This window comes from Vombatus ursinus, unplaced genomic scaffold (genome assembly GCF_900497805.2).
Source record: "Vombatus ursinus unplaced genomic scaffold, bare-nosed wombat genome assembly UNPS02014799.1, whole genome shotgun sequence".
Lineage (NCBI taxonomy): Eukaryota > Metazoa > Chordata > Mammalia > Diprotodontia > Vombatidae > Vombatus > Vombatus ursinus.
In genome coordinates this window covers 54,100,828-54,121,651 of record NW_020954577.1, presented here as the reverse complement: position 1 = coordinate 54,121,651, position 20,824 = coordinate 54,100,828, and the positions used below count along the sequence as shown (strand labels likewise).

Genomic DNA, 20,824 nt, shown 5'->3' with positions numbered 1-20,824 from the left:
CAATTAACCAATTAATCAACAAATATTCATTAAGTGCTTACTATTTGCCAGGCATTCTTCTAAGTACTAGAGATACAAAGAAAAAGCCCAAAGCAGCCCTTGCCCTCATGGAGTTTACATTCTAACAGGGAGAGAACATGTACACAAGTAGGAACATAAAAGATCCATACTGACTATAGATGGGAGATAACCTTAGGGGGAAAGAATGCACCAGAAGCTGGGGGGCCTGTGAATGGCACACGTTGAATGATAGTCTAATAAAGCATCAAGCTTGTCCCAGGAAAAGTTATTTTTAGAACATCAGTGCATTGAACTTTGCTGAGATGCCCAGGATTTTAATCTTCCAATTAAATTTTAGTAAAATTTAGTCTGTCTCAGGACCCACAGAGAAAAGCCAGGACCCTCCCTAATAGAAGACATCTGCATGCTCTTGCCAGGGTCACATTTGAGCTTTCCTCTATTTTTTTTTAATTCTTGTTCATCAATGTTGGGGTCTCATGCTCAGCATATGTCTCTCAGTTTGGGCACCAAATGGAGGAAAAAGTATATAAAAGGAAATCAGTATCTCCTAGTGGGGGAAAAAAACATTGTGAAGACCCAACAATTTGAAAGCTTGATGGAAAAGGGAACAGGGAAACAGGGCAGAGCTGGCACAAAATAAAAACCAATTTGAAGGGTACCCTGGAAGTGACTCCAAAGCTTAACTGTGTCAGAGGGAGAAAGGCAGCTAGACGTCCGGGACCATTCATGACCATGCCCAGAGAGGACAGGGATATAGTAGGGAGAACAGTGAAGATGGAAATAACTTATTTGAAGATAAGCAGGAGGGTCCCACTTCCAAAGTATCTTTTGAAGTGGAAAAGTCCAAGTAACAGATCCTAGATCTTTGCAACTAAGTAAATGTAGATTTGTTATGAGACCTAGATGATGGATCCAGGGAAGAGCGCCAAAGAACTGCAGGGTGAAATTGCCAAAATGTTGGCGAGAATGTGTATCTTGTAATGATGTAAACTCCATGAGGAAAAGGGTTGCTTTTGGCTTTTTCTTTGTATCTTGTAACAAGTGTACTGAGTACGCTAGATGCTTAATTAAAGCTTTTCGAATTAAATTGAATGCTTATAGTGTTGTGGATTTAGCAAGAAGGTTCTTCATTTTGTAGATAGGGAAACTGAGGCCCAGAGAGGTGAAGTGAATTTTCCAGGGATCTAACAGGTAGCAAATACCATGACGTTTTCTTCACCTGTTTTTGCCCTCCTCTCTGCTGGGCACATACTAAGTGATTAATAAATGATGGTTGCCTTGACTTTCTACCAAAAGGAGAGAAGCGTGCTTTATCTTCTGTTCCTTGAGACCAAAACTGGTCATTACAATTGCATCACCATCAGGCTGCTTTTTAATATTCTTCTTATTTAAAACTTTCCTCTATTGAAGGCTTTGAGTAGTGGCACTCTTTCTTTACTCTGCATTAGTTCATATAAACTTTGCCATTTCTTTCCTTGATTCCTTATGTTTGTCATTTTTTACTGCACACTAATATTCCTTTCTATTCATCTGCCATAACTGCTTCATTCACTGCTCAGTCAGTCTATGAGCATCCCCTTTGCTCCTAGTTTTGGGCTACCCAAAAGAGTGCTGTTATGAGTATTTGAGCAGATGGGGGACCTTTCCCTCATTTCCTCCTTGGAGTACGTGCCCAGCAGTGGTGGCATAAGTGGCTCAAAGGATGAGATGAGCTTATGCTAGGTACATTGTGCACTTTGATGTGGGCCTCTCAAACATCTCCAGGAAGCCTTCCCTTGTGAGAGCTTGTCCTTGTGATCAGAGGTTCAATGAGTGTTTGGAAACTCAAGGCTGGTGATAAATGTTTCTTTCCATGATTACAGCAAACACTTCTTGTATTCTCTTGGAAGGAGTGTTTACCTTGGGGTTTGAATACTAAACACAAACCTTACAAAACAATAGTTGGGTGGAGAAAGTTAATCATTGATGGCATGTAATTACATTTCCATCTTAGTTTACATCCTTTCTTCTAGGGTGTGTGGCTGGTTCTTTTTCCAGTGAGTTTAGCTGATGAGTAGTATCAGACAGTTTGGGGGTTTTTTCATTGTTTTGTGTAATGGCTAGGGATCTGGCCTTGGAGCTTGGAAGACTTCGGTGTAGATAGATATTTTTTTTTAGCAAAAACAAGTTCATGGACTACAGATTAGGGGTTCCTGATCTAGGAGTCCCCTATGGCAATAACATCACAGGTCTAGCCCCCCTATCCTTATGCTTATTCATCTTCAATCTTTTAAATACTCCAAGAAAGAAAGTGAAGCCTCATTCACCTCCCCTTCTCTCCCTGTTACTCCATGTACTCAACAAAAATGGCAGCCTCATTAGAACAACATGCCAGGTGTATTACCCACTCTCTCAGGAAAGAGATGTTGTGCTGAGTTTCTACTCCCCAAATAAAATGGCACCTTAATTCCAAGAGATGCAGATGGCATGAGCATGGTGTGGGGGGACGTGCTGGGGCTGGAAGGCAGGAGGCTTAGGTCCTCACCTTTTTACCTTATGCTCACTTGTTTCTTGACCTTGAACGGGTTGGTCTCTGGAACTGCTTCCTTCTCTAGAACAGGGCTTCTTAAACTTTTTCCACTTGGGACCCCTTTTCACATTTTGGCCCCATTCATTGTGATGCATGGCCTGAGGGCATGCACAGTGCAAAACGTGCATGCCTTGTGTTTAGAACCAAAGCTACAGTGAAGTTGCATGGGCAAGCACTGCCATAAACACCTTGGATTCATTACGCATTTGATTCTGAATTAGTTTTTGGTCATTGTGCATTCAGAAACCTTTCACTGTTGCCAAATTTTTCACCACCCCTGTGGGGTCATGATCCTCAGTTTAAGAAACACTGGTCTAGAAGATCGTGGGGTCATAGAGGCACCTAAGAGTCCATCTAATCTAAGACTTCCATTTTACAGATGAGTAAACTGTGGTCCAGGGGGAGTTAGGTGTACTTCCCAAAGTCATGGAGGTAGGAAGCATCAGAGTGGAATCTGAACCTGTTTGCTGACCGTCTAGCCATGCTCATCTCATAGTATCCTGATGCCCTCTAATTTGGTGATTTGGTAGATATCATACTATAAAGTCAATGAAATATGCATGCACAACAGCCCTCTGGGTCGCTGGTGCCGTTTCATATCATGACCAAGTGGAGGAGCACTGCTGAATTCCGAATACTGAGGACTGTTCACATCTATAGTTAGTGCTTTAAGGTTTACAAAGTGATTTCCTTACAACAGCCTTGTGAAGTAGGTAATGCCTTACACAGAGGAGGAAACTGAAGCTCAGAGAGATTGATACTTGCTTCGGGCCCCAGGGCTTTCAAATGGCAAAGCCCAGATTTGAACCCTGGCTTTGTTTCTCACTCCAGGGCCTGTGCTGTGGGTCTTGAGTCTAGAGACCAAAAACACAAGTGGCAAATTCAGGAAGCTGGGTTTTGTTGATAATTGTAATCTCGAAGCTCATTTGTTTAAGTAAGAGGCTCTACTTAAGCTAAGAAAAGTCATTTCAGATTTCACAGCTGCTAGTCAAATGTGCAATGCGAAGCTTTTGTCTTTCCCAGGAGCTCCTAAGCTCCAGGGGAACCTGTGAAGACCTTGTCAACTCCTGTCTGGCAGTCTCATCCTGGCCTGGGCAGGCAGGGCCCTGGGCTCTTGAGAAAAGGGTCAGTGGAACCCAAACTCTGGCAGCAGGTGAGGCCTGGAGGATGGGTCCACTTAGCACTCCATGTCCGCATCCACTGACAGGGCTGGCCAAGTTGAGAGACTCATCACTAGCTTGGCCAGAGGCTGGTGAATTATTTGGCCAAGAAATTCTTGAAAGCCCCAAGATGGGATTATGGGGTCCCAGAATCATCAATGTTGAGCAGGAAGCGACCTCAGAAGTCAGCTGGTTCATTGTGATCTCCTTGAGGGCAGAATCTACTTGTTTTTTCACTTTGTGTCTTCCACACTTAACACAGTGCTTTGCACATAGTCAGCCCTCATTAAGACCTCCCTGAACCAAAGAGTAGTGATCTGTATTGGTGCACAGGTCACCCCACAAAGGCATAAATCAGAGAGTTGTGGAAGATGAAGGGAGATCAGAGAGCATCAAACCCAACCTCCTCATTTTAAAGATGAGTAAACCAAGACCAAGAGGAAAAAGTGACTTGCCCAAGCTCATAAATCTGGCCATAATTCTGTGCCCACTTCTTAGACACTATAAAGTATATACAGATTGCGTTGGGTGCACTGGAATGAATCTATCCCCACTTTATTCCTTTATTCTTTTAACTTATACATCACATCCCTCCACATACATTTCCTTTCTGTTAGCGAATTGGATACAAGATACTTTCTGAATGTAGCCTTTTCATACTTGGGAAAATACAGACACTGTCTTAGTCCACAGTTTCAATAAACAGCACAGCATCTGTCTCTTAGTAGGGCAGCAAGGCAGTGGATGGTCAGTCCCTTTGGCACAGGTTGTGGTATACCTCTGATGCCTTTTGCTTTTGTTGGAGCAGAGGAAGTACGTGGCTAACTTTGAATCCTGGTGACTACTTTTCTTGGAAACCTAAAAAAATCATTAGGAACTTAAATGACCATTTCCATATACATAGCAGAACCCCGATGAGAGGATTCTCTAGGAAACCCTGAGTCTCCGTTTCTTTGTGGTCATGTTTTCATCCCTGCATGTAGACACTGAAATACTGGGGAGAAACAAAGAACCCCGATTCTGTTAGCTTTGGGGGGGATCACAATGAGATGGCTATGATTATGCTTGTGCCAGAGTTTTAGCAGGAAATTAGGAAATTGCTTGGGTGTGTTACAAGGCCTGGATCTTCCTTTAATTTGGATTTTTGTTTAATAGCTCTTGTTCATATTTGGGAATTTTCTGGTGAAACCAGTTGTCATGGACATTTTCAGCCCTTACTATAAGAAGTTGTTGCAAATGTTTCATGAGGAGCTGGACCAGTGTAAGCACCTGTACAGTGAGCACTTGAAGCAGGCAAGTGTTAAAATCCCTGAGTTTCCCTGAGATTACTTCTCGATGTCCATGGGGCGGGGGTGGGGGTGTGGGGGTGGAGAGAGAACTTTCTGAAGCAAACATAGAGGATGACAGTGTACCCCGCCTAGGTCTTCTGATAATCCATTCAAGCCACATGCTTTTGTATCTTTGGGCTCTTCAAAGAGAAGGACGTTTGACAAATGGAATTTGCAGAGAGACAGACTAAAGCTTAATATAAGGAAACACTTTCTAACAGTTGATGGCATGGGCTTCTTTGGGAAGTAGTGAGCCTCCTGTCACTGGAGGTCTTCAAAGGCTGGATGACCACATTTTGGGGAGATTGTAGAAGGGGCTTTTGGTCAGCTACAGGTTGGACCAGATCGCCTCTGAAGCCCCTTTCCACTCTGACATTCTGGGATAGTCTAGAACTGAAAGTACTTACTTCTGATTTAAGGCATTTCCCACTAACTGGCATAACAGAAGAGAAAGAGGAGGCCTAAAATGTTTGAGTCACATTAGTTGACTGGACTTCCCCCCCCCCAACTCTTCCTATACACAGGTTGAAATAGGGAATCCAGTTCTCAATAAGAATATGCCATTTACCTCAGGAAATCTTAAATGGGCCAAGGAAATACGCGACCGCCTTGACGGATTCTGGTCCAACTTGGTGCATCTTCAGCATCCGTAAGAAATTCATATTTTAGGGCTTAATGGGCAACAGAATCCCAGCAAGCCTGGTGGGATGATGTGAGTGTGAGTGAGCTGATATTAATTCTCAGACTAACAGTAAAATGAATAACTGGCATTAACAAATGCTTTGATTTTGCTAAGTCCTTTTATTATCTTATTTGATCCTTACAATAACCCTGGGAGGCAGCTGCTGTAGTGACGCCTATTTTACAGGTGAAAGAACTGAGGCACATGAATATTAAATGATTTGCCCAGGATCTCACAGCTATTAGGTGTTTGAGGCAGAATTTGAACTCGAGTCTTCCTGACTGTAGGTCCAATACATATCCACTGTGCCAACTAGTTGCCATACTTGGGAAGAGTCCACCAATCCTATGGATTCTTCCACATAATTTCTCTCATTGTCTTAAATGAAATTAATGTGCTTTTCAGACTTTAAAGTGCTTTATGAAAACCAGCTCTTCTTTCTTTCTTTTTTTCTTCTCCTTCTTTCTTCTTCCTTTTTTTCTTTTTCCTTCTCTCTTCTTTCTTCTTCCTTCTTCTTTTCTCATTTTTCCCTCCCTCCCCATCCTCTAGGACCATTTTAACACCTTTCTTAATTTCTCTGTTCCCATATGAATGTGGTTATTTCCTCATTTTTCCTTTTTCCCTTCTGTTGCTTGCTAAAAGTTTTTTAAAATAATTAATAAATTAATTTTAAACTAAATTAAAATTAAAAATAATTAATAAATTAATTTTAAATTAAATTAAAATTAAAATTAATGAAATTAATTTTTAATTAAATTAAAATTAATAAAAAATAATTTTTCTGTGCATTTCTTTGTTTCTTATTTTAAACTCTGCTCTGAAGGGAACCTAAGTCTCTTCCTTTTGCATGGTAAAATGTTTCATTGGCTTCAGAAATATTGACATGTGTGATCTGGTCAAAGCAATTTTTTTCTATGAATGCTTTTCTAAATTTTGACATTTTAAGGATTATAGAATGATTAAACAATACTGTTTTACTCTGTCAAATAAAGGTTTAAAATCATTTCCATACAGGATCTTGGAAGGACCTGATGCTATATTACTACATCAGAAGTATGTAGAAATGCTCGATTTACTTGACCAATTTGGGGATTGTATCTATGCAGAATGGAAAAGTACGGTGGATGAAATCTGTGAATTCAATTTGAACCAGCCGTTGATAAAACACAGTGCTGCTCACGGTCTCCTTAGTGTCAATTTTGATCCAAAGGTACGGTTGATTTTTAAAAAAGGACATCTTACATTAATTAAGCAAATAGTTATTAAATACATAGTGTATATAAAGCTCCATGCTAAGTACCAGGGCAAATGCAAAGTGCGGATAAGAGTTGGCTTCTGCCATCATGTAGTTGACATTCTAGTCGTGGGTAATGTGACATAAATGCAGATGATGATAATAATAATAATGAGCTGGTATTTGCATACTGCTTTATAGTTTGCAAAACACTTTACAAATATCTCATTTGACCCTCACAACAACCCTGGGAGGTAGGTGCTATTATTACTCTGATTTTGCAGAAGGAAATTGAGGCAGACAAAAGTTAGGTGACTTACTCAGGGTCATACAGTTATGAAGTATCTGAGGTTAGATTGGAACTCGGGTCTTCCTGACTCCTGTAAGCAAAGTGGGTTTGAGGTCTGAGGGATGAGGACATTTCTAGCCAGAAGGATCAGGAAAGGCTTCGAGAAGGATGTGGCCTTTGAGATGACCTTCAGAGAAACATTGGAACTTCAATAAGCAAAGTGGAGCATGGAGGGCATTCCAGGAAGAACAGCATAAGCAAAAGTAAGGAGGTGGGAAAACTCAAGGTGTGTGTTTGGCAGGGTAGGAGGAGCAGTTTAACCGTAGCATAGAGGGTACGGAGACAGCACATTGGAGGTAACTGGAAAAGTAGGATAGCATAAAATTCTGACCCGTTTGAATGTCATGAACAGGATTTTGAATTTTAGTGTGCAGTCAATTGAACTTTAGCTAGAAGTGAATTATTAAAGACTTTGAAACAAAGGATTTCACACGACCAGGTATTTGCATAAAGAAGATAGTTCTGGCAGCGGTATAAAACATGGACTGAAGGATGGAAGACCTGCTTGGAAGGGGTGGCAATAGTCTAGGCAGGAGGGAATGAAGATCCGGCCAGGACCACAGCACTGGGAGGTGAGAGGAAGACACAGACACAAGGGATAGCGTGTGGGATTCAGTCACTGCTCGGACGTGAAAGATGAAGGACAAGGAAGAGTCGAGGGAGGGCCCCTGGGGTTCCACGATGGGAGACTGGGCAAGCTGCGATCCCCGAAAAGAAACAGTGAGGTCAGAATGAGAAGCACTTTGTGGGGAAGGATAATCAACTCTGAATTGTAAAATAGGCCTTTTCTTTATTATCTTTCCAAGATATTCACTTTTCATTCTGATAAATGACTAAATATGAAAGTAAATTAAAATGTCTGTAGCAAATCTTGCATTAATAATTCTTTTTAAAAGCTGTTACCTGACATTCACTGGCTTGATGTGTGTGTGCATCTGTAACTATTTACAAAATGAAATTCTGAATTTGAACCAATATCTACCAGAGGATAAGGCCTGGATGTGGGATTTCATTGATTTAATGGGAACTCCCAGAGTGGGAAACTCTCTTTACCAACACAAGTCAGAAAGGTCTCTGAAACTTACAGTCTTGGTGTTGCCTAGTGCACTGAGAGCTTAATGACTTTTCCAGAACCAGTGATTTGATGCTGCCATTATGTGTCATAGGCAGGTTGATCTCAGGCCTCCCTGACTTCAGTGCTTTATCTGCTGTAGCAGAGGGTGTGTGTGTGTGTGTGTGTGTGTGTGTAAGTAAAATCTAGGATTTAGGGAATCGTAGACTCATAGGGCTTTTTCCACCTAGGAAAGTATATAAGATCTGGCAGGAACTTTTTGTCCAATGTCTTTATTTTACCAACGAAGCTTATAATAATGATAATTAGGATGATAATTATCATAACTAACATTTATATAGCACTTTGAGTTTTGTTAAATACTTCACAATTATCTCATTTTATCCTCATAACAATCCTAAGAGGTAGGTGCTTTATTAATCCCATTTTACAGATGAGGAAAGTGTCAGACTGTGGTTAAGTGACTTGCTCAGCTAAATGTCTGAGACTGAATTCAAACTTAGGTCTTCCTGACTCCAGGCCCAGTTCTCTCTCTACGAGGCACCCCTTAGTTACCTATGAGGGTCTAGCATGGTATCAATGAAAGACACAGGAAAACCTAGTTTTGCTGTAGTTTGTTTATTTAAATTAAATTCAACAAACATTTATTAAGATCTATTGTGTGCCAGGCACTATGCTAGGCACTGAGAATACAAAGACAAAAATGAAAAACATCCCTTGCCCTCAAGGAACTTACATTCCCAATGACTTCACAGGTGGACCTGGGCAACCACTTGATTGTTACTCAATGCTATTCCATGCTGACTTTGTTCTCCTCACCTTTAGACAATGTAGAGGAGAGTATGATACAGAAATGGAAGTCTTTTCACAGATAGATTTTTGTGTCACATTGGTACCTCTTAAGATAGAGGACCCCAAGAAAAATTGTCTAAGTCCTTCCTTTTTTAATAAATGCAAATAAATCATTCTCTCATCGCAAAATCTCTTTCTATGAAATATTACAAAGAGGGTTTTCCCCAATTTTTGTATTCTAGCTCGTGGCTGTATTGAGAGAAGTGAAATATCTCCTGATGCTGGAGAAATCAGATATTCCAGAGTCCACCTTAGCCATCTATGAAAAAAGAAACATTTATTTAAAGGTTTGTGTCTTCAGGTGTTGGAACTTCTGATGGAACTTCTGTAAAGGGACATCTTGGATTGGAATGCAATTATGTCTGGGGACTTTTTAATATGTGCTCATAGATAAATGCTGCTGCTCTGGAGCCTCAGTGGGGCTGTTCTCTCCAGTGGTGTGGAGTGCAACCTACCCATCTACACCTGCCCATGTCCTACTGTAAAATCCTCTGTGGGAGACCACTTAATATCCCAAAGGTTCTCCCCTCATATTTTTATAGCCACTAAACTCTCTGAAGCCAGACTCAAAACCAGGTCTTCCTGATTTCAAGTTCAGCACTTTATTCACTCTGCCAACTTGTCTCTCATGATGGTTTCCTCTAACATTTGCTTTTCTGCTTCTGTTCAGTACGTTAGAAGTCTCGAGCTACTTGTTCAGGGGTATAATAAGCTGAAACTAAGCCTTCTGGAGGTCGAGCAGCCTCTGATAGAAGAGGAGTTAATGGCCATAGATGGCCAGCTCCAGGAGGCAGAGAAATCATTCACCTGGCATTCACCTGACTGTTGGGACTACATGGAGAAGGTGAAGGTGGATGTCTTCGAGCTGCAGCAGAGAGTGGAGCAGACTCAGGAAAATGTCAAACTAATCCAGCGGATCATGAAAACTTGGACTGAGCACACCCTCTTTTCTCTGCGAGATCACAGAAAAGAAGCATTTTTTAGTTTGGAGGGCAAAGGAGACATGTTCGCTAGGAAATACAGAATTATCCAAGAAGGTGGACACCATATACACACTTTAGTAGAGGTGAGCAATGCTCTAGAAATTAGAGGGAATTTTTTTCCTGAGATTACTCCTAATTTCTTTTTTTATTTTAATTTTTTATTTAGTATTTTATTTTTTCCCAGTTACATGTAAAAACAATTTTTAACATTTGTTTTTAAAATTGAGTTGCAAATTGTCTCTCTTTCTCCCTCCCCACCCCACCCCCCACCTCGAGAAGGCAAGCAATTCGGTATAGGTTATACATGTGCAGTCATGCAAGACATATCCATAATAGTTATGTTGTGAAAGAAAACATAGACAAAAAAAAAAACTCAAGAAAAATAAAGGAAGTAAAATTTTTAAAAATCTACTTCAATCTGTGTTCAGACACCATCAGTTCTTTCTCTAGGGATGGATAGCATTTTTCATCATCAGTCCTTCAGAGTTGTCTTGGATCAATGTATTGCTGAGAAGAGTTAAGGCATTCACAGCTGATCATCTTACAATATTGCTGTTCCTTTGTACACGGTACATTTCACTTTGCATCAGTCCATACAAGTCTTTCCAGGTTTTTCTGAGAGCATCCTGCTCACTCCTAATTTCTTTAGAAAAAAGTTAATCAGTAACAATAGCTAACATTTATCTAATGTTTTAAGGTTTTCTAAGTACTTTACAGATTCTAAAAGTTAGAGGTGATTTTTCCCCAAGCTCCTAATTTCTTTAGGAAAAAGCCAATTGGTCCTTGAATAATGATAACTTAGCTTTATCTAGTGTTTTAAGGTTTTCTAAGTACTTGATAGATATTTCTCTTTAGATCTAGCATTCATGATGTAACTGCCATGTTTGTTTGTTTTTTTGTTGTTTGGTTGTTTTTTTTTGTTTTTTTTTTTACTAAGCAATGGGGTTAAGTGACTAGCCCAAGGTCACACAGCTAGTAAGTGTCAAGTGTCTGAGGCCAGATTTGAACTTGGGTCCTCCTGATTCCATAGCTGGTGCTCTATCCTCTGCGCCACCCAGTTGCCCCATGTACCTGCCATGTGGCAGGCACTGTTTACGGAGTAGGAATACCAAGATAAAAATGAATCGGTCCTTGTCCTCAAGAAGATTACATTCTCTCAAGGGAAGCAATGTTTATATGTAGACATCAATGGATATGAAATAAATAACAAGTTAATTTTAGCTGGTGATGTGTGTCTCAGAAGGTTTTTTGTAGGAAGAGGAGGCACTTTCTCATGGTCCATAAACACATATATGAATCAACTACTAAAAGACTTTAGATCTATTCTAGTCCAGTCAGTCAACAAGATTTATTAAGCACCTACTATGTGCCAGGCACTATGCCAATCCTACCTCCTTTATTTTATAGATGAAAAAACTTAGGCCCAGAAAAGCTTATAGGATCATAGATTCCAAGCTAGAAGGGAGTTCTGAGGTCACCTAATCTAACTCCTCATATTTCAGATAAGGGAATTGAGGCCTAGAGAAGGGGACTGTGATGAAAGTGCTTTATTTCCAATGATGAAAAGTGATCCAGAGACAGGCAAGTCTTTCCTTTGTTAGCCTTTTAACATCTGCTAAAATTACCACTGGAGTTCCTGAAAGAGAGACACGGAAAGTGACCCATGCCCAGTTGACTGAAGGTATCCAGATGGAATCATCCCCTTCTCCTTTTCTCCATTCACATTGGAATACTGATGAAAGCAGCCTTTAATGTCAGTCTAGCAGCGAGTAATTAGTAGCATTCGGTTTCTAAATAATTCTTTAGAGTTTTCAGTGCAAAACAAGTGTCATATGGCTTATGAGATTCGTGTTGAAGAGACAGATGCCAGTGTTTAGTGCCATGATCTGGGCTCAACTGGTATAGTCGTTGCATTCTCGTACCTGCTGATTTCAATTGCACCTCTATAAAGGTGCTCCAAGTGGCTCCGCCTTTTTTTGAATTTTACTGGATTTCTGCATAGACAAAGTTTTCAAACTTGTCGCTAGCCATTTTCAATAAGGCAAAAAATGAACAACACATGTCTAGGGGATGGTAAGGAAAAGAACATGTAGGAAGTATCTGAATAGCATGTCGACTTGTCATATAAAGGAAATACCTACACCCAGTTTGCAATTGAGTTTCTATTTTGCATCTCCTGCCTTCAAGCCTTTGGGACACATACTGGGCCGAACACTTGGAATGTATTATTCCCTCTCACCCCCACTTCTTACAAAACCTAGCTTCTTTCAAGGTTTAGCTCAGGGGTCGCTTCCTGCATGAATCCTTTCCTGATTCCCCACATCACTAGAGTTCTCTCCCCCCTCAAATGATCTTTTATTTACTTATTTGTTTATATCCTGTATGTTTCTGGTAGAGTATAAGCTCCTTGAAGGGAGGAACTGATTCATTTTTGTCTTTTTATATCTTTGTAGTACCTAGTTCAGCTCCCAATGTACAGTGGATGCTTAATAAATGTTTACTGAATGGATTTGTTATAACTGGGGGCACATTTTTAACTCTTACCCAATAGAAACTTCCTATATTTTTTTTTAAAAGTTTTACTTTCTTTTAAAAAACTATCAAAAGTCACACCATTGTTTATTCCTGGTTGGTTTCTGGGATGCTCTGAATTATTCCTTCATTGACTTTCAGGACACCTCTACAGCTGTTAATGCATAAGAATCTGTCCGATGGAGGACAGATGATGGATTACAATTAATTTCTTCTGTTAAATTTTCAGGATCTAAAGATTCACTCCCAAAACACTAATCTGGGGGCTATAGACCCATAAGATTTATGAACCCTGATTAAAATGCATTGAAAATAGTATCCAATGCAATTGCATAGCTTGACACAATTAACAATACAGTGCCTGCAACATTGAATTGGAAATCAGGTTGGGGTTTATCTACTAGGAACTTGACCCTCCCCCATATTTCCTTGAGTCAGATACTCAGAAATTTTGAAATTGCCCTTCTCAATTCAAGAACAGGGGAAACAGGAGTCTTTGGGGACCATGAGGAAGGAACACCACTGGACTTTAAAACAGAAATAAAGCTGTTATTCATTTTCCGTTTCTTGTAGCTTTTTTTTTTTTAAAGCATACCATTTTCTCCAGTACATGATTTTGACCTTGAGTCCCATCCCTACTAAGGAGAGAAGGTTCTTTCCCATAGTCTTGGCAAGATATCAGAGGGTTGAGCAGTTCTCCCCATGGGTTCTCCACCCCACACTCCCCATCTGTGTATGGTGACAGAAGTCTAATGGCATTCAGGGGGTGTCCTTTGAAGACACAGGATGAGCCAGAGATAGCAAGCGAGTGGTTAAAAAGCAGCAAGACTCCTTTCTCCTTTGAGAAATGATGAATTCCTTCATCAAGTGGAGGCTGGATAACCATGCAGTAGGGTGATGGAGAAAGGATTCTGGTTAGGGCATAAGCCAACCCAAGGAGTGGGATGGATCAGAAAGAGCCCCAGATTTGGAGCCAAAGGAGCTGAGTCTGAATCCTGTCAATTTGTTTCATTTTTCTAGACCTCAGTTTCTTTCCCTGTAAAATAGAGGAATTGGACTTAGAAAGTCCCTTTCAACTCTAAATCTGTGTCCTTTGGCACAGAGGGCAGCAGGCTGGACTTCAAGTCAGGAACACTTGAGTTCCAATGCTGCCTCTAACACTTCACTAGTTACATGACCCTGGGCAAGTCGATGGATCTCCCGGGGCTTCATCTGTCATAGGCAAGGCTTGGACTGAATGTCTTTCATGGACGTAGTATTTGCATGTTGTCTCTCCTATGGAACTGGAGCTCCTTGAGAGTAGGGACTGGGCTTTTACCCTTGTTTGGATCCCTCTTTACCCAGTGCCTGTCATCTAGTAAGAGCCTGATAAATGCATTTGGACTGACTAAGGCTCCAGGATTCCTTTGAGCTCTAAACACTACCCATTGATCATTGGGCATGTCCTTTAGCCTTTCTGACTCTCTATAAAAAGAAGAAATTGGATTAGATGGGCCCTTCCAGGGTGAACCTATTATTCTATGAATCAACCTACTGAGATCTTTGAGAAATCATCATTATCATAGTTTTCATAGCACTGCATCTGAAGTAGGCACTATAGGTATGATTAACCCCCATTTAGCAGATGAGGAAACTGAGACCAGGGAGGCTAAGTGACTTACTCAGAGTTACATGACTAGCAAGAGTAAGGCAAACTTTGAACTCAGGTTTTTTCTGACTCCAAGACTGCCCTTCTGTCCATATCAAGAGGCAGTATGGCATTGGGGTGGAGTACTTAATTTAGAGTTAGGAAGGACCTGGGCTCCAATCCCTCCTTGAGTGTTTACTAGGGGTGTGACCTTACCATAAATCAGTTAATTATTGTGAGCCTCGGGTTTCCCACCCCCAGAAAAATAGGGACAGTCTTGATTATAGTATATACTTTCAAGGGTTTTGTGTGAGGTTCAGTGAGACTGTTTGCAAAGTACTTTGCCGAAGGTCAGATTTTGTGCACGTGCCTGTGGTTTTAATGATTGCCTGAGGCTTATCTTTATAAGGCCCTCACACCTGTCTAACCTTTCCAACCCTGTCCATCACTCCCAACTCAACCCATGACCTGTGTCCACCATAAGAGCTGCTGGGCAGATCCCCTCCTGGGCACCCCTGTCCAGGGGCACCCCTGTCCAGGGCCACCCCAGAGGGAGACTGAGCTGGCTGAGCACAACAGGGTGTGTTTTCTTCTATGTTTGAAAGACCAGGATTGGTGTCCTGTTTGTGCAGGTTTTACGAACCTTCATTTTGGAAATTAGCTTCCCCCTTTGCCTTCATCATAGAATACTGCTTTCTACTCTCTTGTCCTGTGCTGTTGACAGCAGCATTCCTTCAGATTTCATTCATTCTTTCAGTAAAAATTTATTAAGTGCCTACTGTATGCACAATCTTCTAATACTGGCCTCTGATGCTTCGTTGTGGCATGGAGGTGACAAGCAGAGCAAATTCAATTCCATCCAATTCAACAAGTGGTTTTTTTTTTAAATAAAATTTTGCTTTCTTAATTCACAAAAATCAATGTTCTCCCCCACCACATTGATAAAACCAAACTCTTATATTAAATATGCATGGCTAAAAATAACAAAACCCTGGACACCATGCCCAAAAAAGTATCTCATTCTCCCCACCTGAGTCCATCATCTGTCAGGAGGTGGGCAGGTGGATGCTTCGTGATCAGTCCTCTGGAATCATGGTTAGTCATTACATTGACCAGAGTTTTGAAGTTTTTCAAAGAATCAACATCTAGTAAGTGTCTCCTATGTGCCAAGCACTGTGCGAGGTGCTGAGGGATCCTTGTCCTCAAGAAGCTTCCATGCTAGTGAAATGCCCCAGCAGCACCAGTTTCCATCTACTCACTAATGGTCACTCTCCTTGATCAGCTCTCCTCAACTTTTCCCACATCAAGAAACTAGGGTAGATTTTTCATCTTTGATTCAATGCAGCATGCATTTATTAAACACCTCTTGTGTGCCAGTGGACTAGGTCCTGGGAATACAAAAAACGAGAACAAAATGGCACCTGTTGTCAAGTATCGCATTCTCCTTGAGTATCAGTGAAAACTCTGAAAAGTTCTCCCAGCTTGGTGAGGCCCCGCTCTTTTGGGGGAGGGATATACACATACATACATACATACATACATACATACATACACGTGTGTATGTGTGTGTTTAGGTATGTATGTTTGTATATATACATATGTGTGTGTGTATACACGTGTGTGTGTACACACACACACACACACACACGCATATATGTATTTAGAGACAGAGAGAGAGAAGAGTGTGAGTTTAACATAGCCTCATAGTTAGGTCTAGGGCTATTAATCCAATGACTTCTTTTTGTATGCTCCACTCAAGCATAGCAAATACTTGATCAAAATGTAATAAAAATTAACTCATCTTTATCTAGAGACAAAACCCATTGTACAAGTATAGAAAGCAAATAAATGAGATCAAATACAAGGAAGAAACTTTGAAGTGGACAAGATGAGTTCATCAGGCAGTAATGAGGCAGAAGAAAAGGAGGAAGCAGAAAGGAGAGAAATTCACCAGCTCCCAGGGTGGCAGCAAGTTCTGCCCAGCCCGGTTGTTCCCCAAGTGGGTCAGTGAGCTGGGCAAAGCTCCACGTGCTCATAATTCTATTTAGTTTCCCTTTGCCTGTGGCTGGGTGCAGCCCATGCTCCTCCCCTTTCTGAGAAGCTCGGACATCCTGGCACTGCTTCTCACCTTGTGCCTCTCTGCCTGCCATCAGCTCAGAATACTTTCACTTCTTCTTTGCCCACCCATGATGGATGATGCTAGAGAGGCTTTGCAGGAAGGCTTAGACTGGGCCTGTTATATGAGGATCAACTTTGCCAAGTTCAGAGAGTCCAAGCAGCAGGGGGTGCAGAGCAAAGGATCTTTTAGGCACCTGTTGTTTACTGTGCTGCTGTTCTGCATGATTGCACCCAACCTAGAATACATCTCTTCTTATCTCCATTCCTTGGAATCCCCTGGTTTCCCTCCAGACTCTGCTCAAGCGCCACCTTTGGTGTGAAACCTTTCCTAATGAGTGCCTTCCCTCCAAAAGCAACCTTTTATTTATTTTTATGTATTCCACATGTCTTTACACGTGTGTGTCGTCGTCTCTATTAAAATGTAAGCTCCTGGGGCAGCTAGGTGGTGCAGTGGATAGAGCACCAACCCTGGATTCAGGAGGACCTGAGTTCAAATCCGGCCTCAGACACATAACACTTACTAGCTGTGTGAGCCTGGGCAAGTCACTTAACCCCATTTCCTAACCAAAAATAAATAAACAAACAAATAAAATGTAAGCTCAGTGAAAGCAGGGGCTGTTTGGCTTTTGTCTTCACATCCCCCAAACTTAGAACAATGCTGGGTTTGTAACAGGCACTTGATAAATTCTTGTTGTCTGAATAGAATCTAAGTTCCCTTAGGGTGGGGACTATTTTATCTTTGTCATTTCCTCTTTGCTTAACATGGTTTCTGGGTTCAGGGCCTCTATCCAGCTCAGTGCTGAGGGAGATATATTGTTTAACAGGCGGTACTTGCCTTCATGGAATTTACAGTCTAGTCGGTGGATAAAATACAAACACAAAGACAACTTTGATTAAAAAAAAAAAACAACATAGCTAGCTACATGGTCACTGTTGGCTTCTCCTTGGGGGATGTGAATCAGTTGAACAATTCTTTTGATCAAATGGAATTTTGTGATTTTATACTAGAATTCTATGTCCCCAGGATAACTTGAGGCTCTTCAAGGCCAGTGCTGTGTCAGACACCTGGAAGATCTACCTGGAGTTCCTGGATGACATTGTGGTTGATGGCTTCTTCAATGCCATCATGCATGAGTTAGATTTCTTCTTGATGAACACGGAGAAATGTCTGAAATCTGCTCCATTCTTCCAAGCACAAATGGTCCTCATGGCCCCTGAGATCATATTTAAACCCCCATTAGAAAGAGAGGCTGGGGATGGCCTGTATGACCTTGTGGAAGAGATTTTATGCAATATTTTTAGGATGTCTAGCCAAATGAAGAGGGTGGCTTCGCATCTGGAAATCCCAAATTACCAGGTATGTTCCTTTTGAAAAAGAAGGTAATGAGGTGTGTGGGGGGGGTAGGGGTGGAGGGGATTGTCTATTAGGAAGGGGAGGAATTCTGGAGATACAGAAAAAGAGAACATCAACAGAACATTAAAAAGCAAAGGGAAGAAAGAGGAAAGAAATTCAGACATTTTTCCCCAAAGCAGATGATTACTTAAAAGATATTTTTTTCAGAGGGTAGAGGGGGCAAACCTTCTATTTCATTAGTATGAAGAATTCCTTGAATGAAAATTCTTTCCACAAGCACAGATTGACACACCTGCTTTGCCATGTTTAGTTTTATAGAGTTGTGGAGGAGGTTAAATGACTTGCCCAGGGTCACACAGCCTGGATGGTTCAAAGGCAGGACTTGAACCCAGGTCTATTGTTATTCTGAGGCCTGCCCTCTATCCCCTGAACCAGGTTGCCTCTTTGTTTAGAGATGAACTATTTATCTATAGAATTACCTGTTTTGAAGGGGTAGAGGAGGATTCCAAATCTAAGAAAAAGCCTAGGTGATTTCCAATTTTGCCAACTTAATAGAGTGCCACATGTCCAGTAACAGACCTCTAATCATGATTTGTGGTAACTCACTATTTCTTTCCACGTTTAGAATGACATGGACCATATATTGGACCTCATAGAGACCAGGCGGGAGATCATGAGCAGAGTGGCAGGGGTGATCAGCAAGGTTCTGGACTATAAGAGCTCTCTCGATGCCTACTCTTACCTCTGGGTGGACGACCGAATGGAGTTCATGAAGCAATTTCTTCTCTATGGTCACCCGTTAACCGCAGAAGAAATGGACATTCAGGCCAACGAAGGCCTCCCAGAACAGCCCCCCACCATCGATCAGTTCAAAGAACAGGCAAGGAAAATGGCAAACGGGCTGTGTAGGTGGCAGGACCTCTAAAGCTGGTTGGTGCTGAACTTTGTGTCCCTTTTCTTAAACTCTCCTGTAGATTGACATCTATGAAGCTTTGTATGTTCAGATGAGCAAATTTGAGGACTTCCAGGTGTTTGAGAGCTGGTTTAAGGTGGACATGAAGCCCTTCAAAATGAGCTTGCTGAACACGATTAAAAAGTGGAGCTGGATGTTCCAAGAGCATCTTGGGAGATTTGTCATTGACAGGTAAAAGCTCTGCTCGTTTTACCCAGGATGTTGGATCTGTTCAGATGGAACTGCAGATCTTTCCTTCATATTCCCTTGTTTACCATTGACTTGGCTATGGATTTAACAAATTTTGTTTGAGATGCCCTATTGATATTACCCTAAGAATCTTTGAAAGGGTCATTTATATACATAAGCGGGATAACAGAGAGTGTTCTTGTATCGAATGTTCTATATGACTTAGGAGTTCCTAGGATCATAGACTAGGAGCTGCAAAGGAGCTCCAAGGCCTCTAGACCAACTCTGTCATTTTAGAGATGGTGCCTAGGGACCTACCCAGAGTCACACAGTTAATTTTGATCAGAGGTAGGATTTGAGCCAAAGCTGTCTGATGCCCAAATCCAGCCTCCTTCCATCGAACCGTTCACTGCCTCCTCTACATCCTCCCACTCCTCGGTATTATAACAATAAAAACCATGGGTAGGTTGTTGGGCTCTCAGATTCAGGGAGCTCTCTAAGACTTATCAATTTGTTTTTCAGTGGAATGAGACCCCATGCCAGTGAAATCACAGAACCTTGACGTGATTATTTATCACAACCTGAAGTGATGAGAATTTCAAAATATATCTTATACTAAGAAAAGATTTGGTTTTTGGTTTTATTGAACCAGAGCTGTGATTGCACTGAAACAGAATACTAACTCCCAGTGGGGAAACCTCTCTTTGCCAAAGAAGACAGTGCCTGCTTGGCAGTTTATAATGCTGGAGAGTTCTGTGGGACAATGAGAAGTGAAATGACTTACCCAGGGTAATGTAACAGGTTATGTCAGAGGCAGGTCTGGCACCCAGGGTTTTTGACTCCAAAGCCACCTCAGTATTCCACATGACAGGTTTACTGATCATATTTTGTGTCTCTTTTTCTCTTTCTCACTTTTTTCCTCTCTTTCTTTCTCTCCCTTTCCCCTTTCTCTGTCTCTCTCTCTCCTTCCTTCCTTCCTTCCTTCTTTCTTCCTCTTCCTCCCTCCCTTACTTTTTTTTCCCCTTTCATAGTCTGACTGACCTGGAAGAGTTTATTAAAGTGACAAACGCTGGATTCTGCAGAGAGCTGAAAGAAGGTGACTATAATGGCCTGGTCGAAATCATGGGCCACCTCATGGCTGTGAGAAACCGGCAGGGAGCTACTGATGAGCTCTTTGACCCCCTCAAAGCTACCATCACACTCTTGGAGAGCTATGGACAGAAGATGCCTGACCACGTTTATGTTCTCCTAGAAGTGAGTGCTAATGCCTCAGTGACTGTTGTTATGCTTTCCGTTTCTAGTGAGTTACTTTCTAGTCCTCATGCTTACTTTCACTTTCAAAGCTGAAATTCACCACAGCTCTTGAGGTCTTTGTGTTCCCATGCTGAATTTCTCCATTTGTGGGATGGCATCCATGGACTGCAGAGCCAGTGCTAGACGTGAGCCTTTCTGTGGGTGCTGTGTAGGATTCATGCTGACATAGAAAAATTGTGGTAAAAGAGATTTTTTTCCTCCAGGGCATTTATTGCTGTCCTACCATTTCCTGATGGAATGGAGCTACTTAATAAAGCAGAATTCAGGTTTATGGGTGATTCTTAGCTTTATTAGAGCTCTAGGAAAAAAATTAAGGTTTGCATCTGAGCATGTGTATGCATATACACATATCATATTATAGAGAATAGATTTGCATATGTGTGCTTTGTTAATTGATAACGGGAATGGAATGGAAAGGAAAAGCATTTATTGAATGCTTACTATGTACCAAGCAATGTGCTGAATGCTGAGACTAGAAAAGTGAGCCA

At 41.4% G+C, this 20,824-nt stretch overlaps 1 protein-coding gene across 2 annotated transcripts in view; it reads left to right on the top strand.

Moving 5' to 3' along the window:
• LOC114050436 (dynein heavy chain 11, axonemal-like) overlaps positions 1 to 20,824 on the top strand; it is a 315,578-nt gene that overhangs the window by 48,305 nt on the left and 246,449 nt on the right. For both annotated transcript variants that reach the window (XM_027872110.1, XM_027872109.1), the window contains exons 10-18: positions 4,906 to 5,043; positions 5,603 to 5,727; positions 6,775 to 6,970; positions 9,450 to 9,554; positions 9,938 to 10,333; positions 17,552 to 17,884; positions 18,507 to 18,761; positions 18,856 to 19,025; positions 20,054 to 20,276. In XM_027872110.1, the coding sequence (XP_027727911.1) occupies positions 4,906 to 5,043; positions 5,603 to 5,727; positions 6,775 to 6,970; positions 9,450 to 9,554; positions 9,938 to 10,333; positions 17,552 to 17,884; positions 18,507 to 18,761; positions 18,856 to 19,025; positions 20,054 to 20,276 (1,941 nt within the window). The remainder of the gene's footprint in view (positions 1 to 4,905; positions 5,044 to 5,602; positions 5,728 to 6,774; positions 6,971 to 9,449; positions 9,555 to 9,937; positions 10,334 to 17,551; positions 17,885 to 18,506; positions 18,762 to 18,855; positions 19,026 to 20,053; positions 20,277 to 20,824) is intronic.